The 9,504-nt window shown below is 58.7% G+C and overlaps 3 protein-coding genes across 3 annotated transcripts; 2 read left to right on the top strand and 1 right to left on the bottom strand.

The window, feature by feature from the left end:
• Positions 1–707: 707 nt before the first annotated feature.
• EMH_0044510 (uncharacterized protein) lies at positions 708–3,337 on the bottom strand (the record flags this gene model as incomplete). The annotated part of the gene is made up of 4 exons (XM_038022358.1): positions 708–952; positions 1,051–1,312; positions 1,726–1,809; positions 2,489–3,337. The coding sequence occupies 4 exons, from the start codon at positions 3,335–3,337 to the stop codon at positions 708–710; spliced, it is 1,440 nt and encodes a 479-aa protein (XP_037878212.1).
• A 1,480-nt stretch (positions 3,338–4,817) lies between these two features.
• EMH_0044500 (uncharacterized protein) lies at positions 4,818–6,383 on the top strand (the record flags this gene model as incomplete). The annotated part of the gene is given in 2 exon segments (XM_038022357.1): positions 4,818–6,220; positions 6,224–6,383. Coding segments are annotated over 2 exon segments (1,563 nt in total).
• Positions 6,384–6,478: 95 nt separating this feature from the next.
• EMH_0044490 (uncharacterized protein) lies at positions 6,479–9,493 on the top strand (the record flags this gene model as incomplete). The annotated part of the gene is given in 5 exon segments (XM_038022356.1): positions 6,479–7,024; positions 7,114–7,251; positions 7,426–7,699; positions 7,866–8,349; positions 8,353–9,493. Coding segments are annotated over 5 exon segments (2,583 nt in total).
• Positions 9,494–9,504: the final 11 nt, after the last annotated feature.

The raw sequence follows: 9,504 nt of genomic DNA, 5'->3' as shown, positions 1-9,504 counted from the left end.
GCTGCTGCTGCTGCTGCTGCTGCTGCTGCTGCTGTTGCTGCGGTAGCTGAAACTGCTGCGGAGCTGGCTGATGCATTATCTTTGGTATTTGCTGTTGCTGGAGCTGCTGGTGGTGCTGCAGCTGGTGCTGCTGCTGCATTTGTTGCTGCTGCTGCATTTGCTGCTGAGGTTGCTGCTGCGGTATTTGCATCTGCTGCTGCTGCAGCTGCTGCTTCTGCTGCGGTTGCTGTTGCTGCTGCATGACCTGTGGCTGGGTCTGCTGTTGTTGCGTCTGCGGTTGCTGCTGCTGCTGCTGTTGCACTTGCTGCTGCGGTTGCACTTGCTGCTGCGGTTGCAGTTGCTGCTGCTGCTGCTGCTGCTGCTGCTTATCCTCTTGTTTTTGAGTTTCCTGTGTCGCATGCGTCGCTCTTGCTGCAGCGTTTGCTGCTCCTGTCCCTGCAGCAGCAACTGGCAGCAAAAGAAAATCTATCTCTCGTGCTGCGTCTTTCACTTGTTGCTGCATCACATCTACGCTGTTATATAAATAAACCCAAAAAAACAAAAAACAAACCAAGCAGCATCTCCACCCACATATGCCGAAGCAGCAGCGAAGGCAAAACACTACAGCTGCAGCTCCAGCAGTTGCTGCTACTGCTGCTGCTACTGCTGCTGCTACTGCTGCTGCTGCTGTTGCTGCAGATACTAAGTATCGGTTTAGAGCATAGTACTCAGTACATACCGCCTGAAGGAAGAGAAGCCGGTGCAGCAGCAGCTGCTGCAGCAGAGTTGCCAGCAGCCGTCGTCCCGAAGCCAGAAGCCGCAGCAGCAGCAGCTGCTGCTGCTGCTGCTGCAGCACTGCCAGCCGGCCCGGCTGCTGCTCGGTGCATCATGTGGCGGTCTGCTGCATGTGACAAGTAAGAGAGGATCTGCGCGGAGTTCTTGCTGCCTACAGCAGCAGCAAGTTGCTGCAGATCTGAAGCAGCAGCAGCAGCAGCAGCAGCAGCAGCAGCAGCAACAACTACAACCGAACAAAATATCGTTCCCGCTGCTGCAGCAAGCGATACGAATCACGGGCAGCTAAGAAGCAAGAGGGTAGGAGCAGCAGCCCGCTGGCCTTAAGGCGTTCAGAAACGAATCTGACTTGCTGCTGCTGCTGCTGCTGCTGCTGCTGCTGCTGCTGCTGCTGCTGTTGCTGCTGCAGCTGCACCTCACCTTGCCCCGGCGTACGCAGCGCGTGGTGGAGGCGCTGCAGCTCCTCGTGGCTCCAGAAATCCCGGTTGCCATAGAAGGCCTGCTGCTGCTCCTCCATTGACCCTTCACTCAAGCCCCCGCGCTGTACGCACAGTGCACACGCATGCAGACATGCGGGGATGCAGCTGCAGCTGCACTTGCTACAAATGCATGCATGCATGCATGCATGCATGCATGCATGCGTGCGCCAGCGAGCACACACTACAGGCGTTGTGCCCCCAACCTAAACAAAGACTCAAAGCCATACTCCCCAATAAGACTCCAAGTGCATGCATGCATGCATGCATGCATGCATGCATGCAGAAGACGAAATATGCATGCGAGCATGCATTCGCGACCCAAGCCCGGACAACAGGTTGGGAAAAGTAAACCGCATGCAGCAGCAGCGACAAGTAACAACTCCTCCAGCAGCAACAGTAGAAGCAACAACAACACCAACAGCAGCAGCAGCAGCAGCAGCAGCAGCAGCAGCAGCAGCAGCAGCAGCAGACTAACGTGCTGGTCCGCCAGCATGGCGAGGAAGAGTAGGTTTTGCTGCAGGCGCTCGAAGTAGCAGAGAGCATCTCCATAGCGGCCGACCTGCAACAGAGAAGGGATACCGCCAGCAGCAGCAGCAGCAGCAGCAGCAGCAGCTGCAGCATCAAGAACTGCATGCATGCATACTACAACAACCCCACCCACATACGGTGGCTGCAGCAGAGCCACAAGTACGCATGCATGCACAACAACAACCCCACCCACATACAGTTGCTGCAGCAGAGCCAGAAGTACGCACGCATGCATAACAACAACCCCACCCACATACAGTTGCTGCAGCAGAGCCAGAAGTACGCATGCATGCATAACAACAACCCCACCCACATACTGTTGCTGCAGCAGAGCGACAAGTACGCATGCATGCACAACAACAACCCCACCCACATACTGTTGCTGCAGCAGAGCCACAAGTACGCATGCATGCATAACAACAACCCCACCCACATACAGCTGCTGCAGCAGAGCCACAAGTACGCATGCATGCACAACAACAACCCCACCCACATACAGTTGCTGCAGCAGAGCCACAAGTACGCATGCATGCATAACAACAACCCCACCCACATGCTGTTGCTGCAGCAGAGCCACAAGTACGCATGCATGCATAACAACAACCCCACCCACATACTGTTGCTGCAGNGTTGCTGCAGCAGAGCCAGAAGTACGCATGCATGCATAACAACAACCCCACCCACATACTGTTGCTGCAGCAGATACCCACTTTCAGGTTTTCATGAATTGCAAACAGCATTTGTTCGTTTTCTCGGAGTTTGCTTTCTATTAGGCGCCCCACAGCAGCAACAGAAACGCACAAACTCGCTGTCTCGGCCTGCTGCTTCGCTGCTGCTGCCTGCTGCTGCTGCGCTGCTGCCTGCTGCTGCTGCGCTGCTGTCTGCTGCGACTGAGCTGCTGATACCGTACACGCGGGAGGCACGTACGCGTATGGCGGCTCGCACTGCAGCTCAGGGGGATCCCGCCCTTGCCAGCTCATAGGTGTCTGCTGCGGCAGCTGTTGCTGCTGCTGCTGTAGCTGCTGCTGTTGCTGCTGCGGCAAATGGATACTGCTCGCCGCTGCAGCGGGAGGGGGCTGCGCAGGGGGCTGCTGCTGCAGTAAGGGCGCAGAGGTATTCACTGCTGCAGAGGGGTTTGGTAGAGAAGAAAGGGCCGTTGCTGCTGGTGATGGTGGTGGTGCTGCTGCTGCTGCTGGTGCTGGTGCTGCTGCAGCCGGACCTGGAGCCGCAGCTTTCTCTGCTGCTGCAGGCAATTTTGACGAAGCCGTTTCACTTCTTGCAGCAGCAGCGAGAGGTGCAGCTGCAGCAGGATCAGCTGCGGCAGGTGCAGCCCCTGATCCTGCAGCAGCTGCTGCATGGGCTACGTTGAGACCCGCTGCATTGCCCGGCTGTTGCTGTTGCTGTTGCTGCTGCTGCTGTTGCTGCAAGTGCTGCGCTTGCTGCTCCTGCTGCTGCTGCTGCTGCTGCTGCTGGGCCTTCTTTCCTGGTGCCTCCTCCTCCAAGCCAACCCCACCAACAAGAGCGTTGAAAAACGCGTCGATATCTTCGGGGGTAGTCATCAGTGGGGAGTGTTTGCAGCTGTTGTGTGTGTCCGTGTTGCTGCTTCTACCGCGCTTGTTGCTGTTGCTCCCCCTGCCACTGTCGTTGCTGCTGCAGGGGCTGCTGCTGCAGGGGCTGCTGCTGCAGGGGCTGCTGCTGCAAGGGCTGCTGCTGCAAGGGCTGCTGCTGCAGGGGCTGCTGCTGCAAGGGCTGCTGCTGCAGGGGCTGCTGCTGCAGAGGCTGCTGCTGCAGGGGCTGCTGTAGTTGATCGCGTGTTATGACAGCCGCAGCGCAGCTGCTACAGCGGCTGCTGCTGCTGTTGCTTCATCGGCTGCTGCAAACTATGCTGGAGAGGGTGCTGCTGATGCTTCGCGTGATGCTTGTAGTTCCCTTTCCTGCTGCTTCTACTGCTGCTGTTGCTGCGGCTTGTGCTGCTGCTGCAGCTGCTGGTGGCACCCTGAGGCTTGCCGGCTCTTCTTTGGCGGCTGTCGCTGCGATCTGCTTCCCTGTTGTAGCTGCAGCTCCTGTTTGCACGGTTGCTTGCGCTGCTGCTTCTAGCGGTGCTGCTGTTGCTAAGTATGCTGCTGCTGTTGCTCGCGAGGGTACCTGTGCTGCAGCTGCTGCTTTGGTTGCTAGTTCAGCGGCAGCAGCAGCTGGTGCTTCTGCTGTAGCTGCTGCTGTTGTAGCTGTTGCTTCGACCTGCTGCTTTGCTGCTGCAGCAGTAAACACCAAAGAGAAGGCTGCTCTTGCGTCTTTTCCCTTTGCTGCTGTTGCTGCGGGCTGAAAGCCGAGCAGCAGAAACGGCTGTTGCGATGAGGCGATGAAGCACAGCATCTATAGTTCATCCTCCATTGATCACTGTGCATCGTTTGTTGTTCATTGTTTAGGGTTTAGGGTTTAGGGTTTAGGGTTTAGGGTTTAGGGTTCGCTGCCCATGCAGCATATCGGGGCTGGGGCCCCCAAACAGGGGCTGGGGGAATCCTACTCCTTCGTTAAGTTCGTCTACACCAAAAAGACATTTTTAATAAATAATTTTCGTCGAATTTCTAGTTCTGTTTCAGCCTCAAGGGGGAAGAACACGCAGCTGCAATAGGCAGCAACAACAACCCCACCACAACAACAACCCTCTAGGGCCTGGAGCAGTAGCAGCTGCAGCAGCAGCAGCAGCAGCAGCATCGCACTTTCCCCTTGAATACTTCATCCCTGCAGTATTTCTACTGCAACCATCAAGCAGCACCAACGCCAGAGCCCCCAAGACCCTCACAGTATACCCCACACTGGAGCCCTGGGTTGTGGTTGCCGGCGCATACAAATCCCGGCAGCAGCAGCAGCGGTAGCAGCAGCAGCAGCAGCAATAGCGTTGAGAGCCTTGCTCCGCCCGCCGACGTCAGCATTTGTCTGGTTGGGTCCCCGGCGCCGCAGGACAGAGGGGGCCTGGGGGGTCCGGGCGCAGCATCGACTGCCGCTGCAGCAGCAGCAGCCGCAGCAGCAGCAACTGAAATGCCTGTTATACCGTGGGCTGTGTTTGGGGAGGGCTCTCGCAAGCAGACGGAAGATGTACAGACCAGCTGCTTCTGTGTTTCTCCCCCTAAGGGGCCCCCCTCTCCTCTCCTGGCGGCACCAGGGGCCCAGCATGCAGCTTCTAGAGAGTTTCGCCATAGACAACAAAAGCAGCAGAAGCAGCAGAAGCAGCAGAAGCAGCAGAAGCAGCGGCTCATCAGTGAGCTGCTGGAGGAGGCTCTAGAGGAATACAGCGAAGACGAAGATGATGCCGCGGCAATCAACAGCAGCAGCAGCAGCAGCAGCAGCAGCAGGGCAACGCCATTACCAGTGGTTGTGCCTGCTGTCTTTGGGAGATACCCCTACGATGGAGTTGCTGCTTCTGCTGCTGAGGTCCCCTCTATTCTGTTGCGCTGCAAGCGAGCAGAGGAGCAGCAAGAGACGCTGCTGCTGGCAGCAGCAGCAGCAGTATCTGCAGCAATGCAGGAGCAGCTGCAGAGCATCTGCCGAATCGTCCGAACCCACGCAACTGTGGGGGCTTTCGAGCGGCTGCAGCCCGAGGCTGCTTGTGCTGCCTCTACTCCTAACAGCAGCAGCAGCAGCAGCAGCAGCAGCAGCAGCACTAGGAGGGGAAGAAGCAGCCTTTGTGAGTTCCTTCCCGTTGTCATTATGCATGTGGGAGCAGATGTTGAGGACCACCGGTTGGCGGTGCGGATGCTGCAGCTGCAGCTGCAGCAGCAGTCGAAGTGCTGCTGCGGGGGCAGACATAGCAGCCGCGTCAGCAGCAACAGCAGCAGCAACCGCGATGATGAACTGTTTTTGAGGCAAGTTGTGTTGAGAGCAATGAGCTGCACCAACGCTCAGGCGGCGTTGCGTGCGGTGTACGCACAGCTCAAGGCGAGCAGCTGCTGCAGCACGTGCATCGGCCGCAACAGCAGCAGCAGCAATAGTGGCAGCAGTGGCAGCAGATCAGAGGAAGCCGGAGGGGATGCAGCGGCAGTCCCCGAGGAGGTTGCTGCTGACGCAGCTGCTTCTGCAGCATGGGGCGAATTCGAGGGTTTGTGGGCGCAGCAGCAGCAGCAGCTGCTGCTGCGGTGTCTCGAGGGAGCGGCAGAAGATAGTAGCAGCAGCAGCAGCAGTGCACAAGGCCCCATACCTGCACCTGTAGCAGACGAGGATGATGGGAGTTACTGGGGCCCAGACCAAAGCAGCAGACTGGGGCAGCTCTGGCGCAAGCTGCTGCAGCAGCACAACAGAGGCTTCTGCTGCAGGTGGCGCAGCAAGGGGGAGGGATGCTCGGTGCGCACCCGCTCTCAGCGGCAGGCAGCAGCAGGAAGCAGCAGCAGCAGCAGCAGCGAGAGCTCCTCGGCTGAGAGTGGCGACGACAGCAACCGTAGCCCCGGNGAAGCAGCAGCAGCAGCAGCAGCGAGAGCTCCTCGGCTGAGAGTGGCGACGACAGCAACCGTAGCCCCGGGCAGAAGTCTAGCAGCAGGAGCCCTCTTCGCCGCCGCCGCCGCCGCAGCAGCAGCAGCAGCGACAGCAGCAGCAGCAGGAGCATCTTGGTGATTGTGCTGGAGGAGTTGGAGGCATTTTCTCCGCGAGTTCTTTCGCAGTTGCTGCTGCTGCTGTCGCTGCTGCGGTCTGAGCATGGGGTCCCCGTGATGGTGCTAGCATCTGCTGCAGCGTCTGCTGTTGCTGTGCAGCAGCTGCTGGAGCCTGAAGCGTTGAGGCTGCTGCAGCTCGATGCAGCAGTGCTGCTGCGTCCGTCTGCTGTACACGATGCGCTGCTGCAGCTGCTGCTGTGCTGCCCCGCAAGCAGCCTCTTTGTGTTGCCTGCAGCAGCTATAGAAGAGCTTCAGGAGTTGCTGCTGGACCAGGGCGCCTCCGTGCTGCAGCTGCTGCGCATCTCGCGGATGCTGCTCTACAAATTCTTCGCTGATCACCCCTTCTCTTACCTTGCCCTGGATGCACGCGCTGTGGCTGCTACAGGCAGCGACAGCAAGGACGGGAGCAGCAGCAGCAACAGCAGCAGCAACAACAGCAGCAGCAGCAGCAGCAAAGATCATGCCGCCGCTGCTACTGGTGCAGCAAATGCAGCAGGTGTTGCTGCTGCTGCTGCTGCATCTAACTCTAAGGCAGACCTTGAGGTGGTCGAGAGAAGGCTGGCACTGTTGGCTGCTGCTGTCCTGACACCGCAGCAGGAGGAGGTGCTGCTGCAGCAGATGGCGAAGTTTCGGCTGCTGCATGCGCAGTTGCGCGCAACAGCCGCAGCAAAGCTCGAATCTCCTTGCTGCAGAGCATGGAAAGTGCAGCGCCAGCAGCAGCAGCAGCAGCAGCAGCAGCAACAACAGCAACAACAGATGCCGCAGCAGGAGGGATGCAGCAAGACCCCATGCGCACCCATAAGAAGGGCTCTCTCGATGCTCCAGCATTGGTGGGATTGTTCGGGTTTATCTGCAGCAGCAGACGAGCAGCAGCAGCTAAGCCGGCGCCGTGCTGCACTGCAGCAGGAGGTGCNGGTTTATCTGCAGCAGCAGACGAGCAGCAGCAGCTAAGCCGGCGCCGTGCTGCACTGCAGCAGGAGGTGCTTCCTGCTGCTGCTGTGCAGGTGCTAGAGCGTCGCATAGCAGCAGGATTGGGTATGCGGCTGCTGGTGGTGCTGCAGCAGCACGTGTTGCTGCAGCGGCAAGCGTTCGCACTCAGTGCCTCGGAGTCTGCCGCTGCTCTTAACAGCCAAGACAGCAGCAGCAGCACTCTTCGTGCAGTGGAGATGCTGCTAGAGATACTGGGGGGCACCAGCAGGACCACTGGTTACCATGACTATCTTCTACAGGGAAAACCGCTAACTTCTGCTGCTGCTGCAGCTCAGATCGTCAGTCCCAGTACGTCTTGCATGCAGCAGCAGGCAAACAACCCCGCAGCCGCATAATGTTCATGTTGCGTTGGGTTGGGGGTGTTGTTTGAAGTTGTTTGGTGCAGTTGCTTCTGCTGCAGCTGCTGATGTGTTGCTGCTGCTGCTGTGTTGCTGCTGCTGCTGTGTTGCTGCAGTCTGCGAGGAGCTGCAACGGATTGCGGGGGCGTGCTGCCGCGTGAGCAGCTTGGTGACCACTTTGGTAGCAGAAGCTCTTAATGCTGCAGCAACGACGCGCCAGGTTGCTGCAGTGCCGCAGGCGCTGCTGCTCGCGCTGCAGCAGTTCAGCCGGCAAACCGGGAGAGAGTGGGCCTTGCTGCTGCAGCTCGAGGGCCGCATGCAGCAGCAACAGCAGCAACAGAAAAAGCCACAGCAGCAGCAGCAACGGACAACGGAGATGGGTAAAGCTTCTGAGCTTTTCAAGGCGATGAATCAACTCATGGAGCGGCTGCAGCATACCTGTCAGCAGCAACAGCAGCAGCAGCAACAGCGAGGACAGCAGCAGGTTGTTCCCGCGTTTGTTTCTGGGCTTGCACGGCGCGCCAGCGCAGCGCCTTTGCCTTTCTCTGGGGGCTTTGGCAGCAGCACCAGCAGCAGCGCTGACAGCGCCTTTTGTAACCANCTAGGATGTGAGCTGGGTGTGTGGTCCTTGTCTGTTGCTGCAGCAGAGCAGCCGCAGTACTTCGCTGCTGCGCTAGCAGCCCCCAAGGCCCCTACACACCGCGCAGAAGCAGCAGCAGCAGACACCCTGGCCCGGCTGCTGCCGCTGCGACCTGTGGAAGTGCTACAGGAGCTGGCATGCCTCAGCGGTAGTGCCCTGGAGTATCACCAGCAAACGGCAGCAGCAGCAGCAGCAGCCATGGGACGAGCAGACACCGTTGCTGCAGTTACTGCTGATGATACGAGCCTTGTCTACCGCCGCGTTGCCTTCGGCAGCCGCCGCATTCCCCTCTGGTATTTGTTTTGTCACTTCTGCTCCGACGTGGTTGAGACGTATACACAGCAGCAGCTACGTGCTCGGACGCAGCAGCAGAAGCAGCAGCAGAAGCAGCAGCAGGCACTCGCCGTCCCCCATAGACCAGCAAAGCTCCAGAAGAAGGCCGGAGCAGCAACCGAAGAGACAATGAAAGACGACACAGGCGGGAAGGAGACAACGGGCAAGAGGGAGACAGCAGAAAGAGAGGGTCTGCGTGCGCTGCAGCGGGAGGCTGAAACTTCTCTCCCGAGTGGGAGCTGCCACAACGCCTCGCTGTTGCAGCACCTCTTCCTGCGGTTTGGTGTTGCTGTCTGTACACTCGAACACTTGGGCCTTGTTCGGCTGCCGGGGTGCGGTGTCTCTACAGAGGAGCTGCTGCTACGCAGTGCAGCAGATGCGGAGACATTAGCAGAGGAACTCGCAACGCAGGGGGAGCAAGCAGAGTTACAGACAGAATCCGATGATGAAGGCCCAGGGGAAGGAGCCAATGAGCAGCAGCAGCAACAACAAAGTGGCAGGAAACGAAATCCACGACAGCCAAATGCCGCCGCCGCTGCCTCAGAGGCGCTGCAGCTGCAGCAGCAGCTACAAGGCTTATACCTAACGCGCTGCTTCTTTGGCAGTGTCTACCTCCCCGAACAATATGGAGATGATGATTCAAACCGCCAGCACGACGACACCAATGCCGCCGACGATCGGCAGCAACAGCAACAGCAGCAGCAGGAACCGCGGCAGCAACAGCAGCGCCAGCCACAAAAGCAGCCACGGCAACGGCGGCTCAAGCAGTAGAAACCTTAGCG

This window comes from Eimeria mitis, genomic scaffold (assembly GCF_000499745.2).
Source record: "Eimeria mitis Houghton genomic scaffold, Emh_scaff1847, whole genome shotgun sequence".
NCBI classification, from domain to species: domain Eukaryota; phylum Apicomplexa; class Conoidasida; order Eucoccidiorida; family Eimeriidae; genus Eimeria; species Eimeria mitis.
Note: the sequence above shows the minus strand (reverse complement) of the source record. Positions and strands in the feature narration are given on the sequence as shown.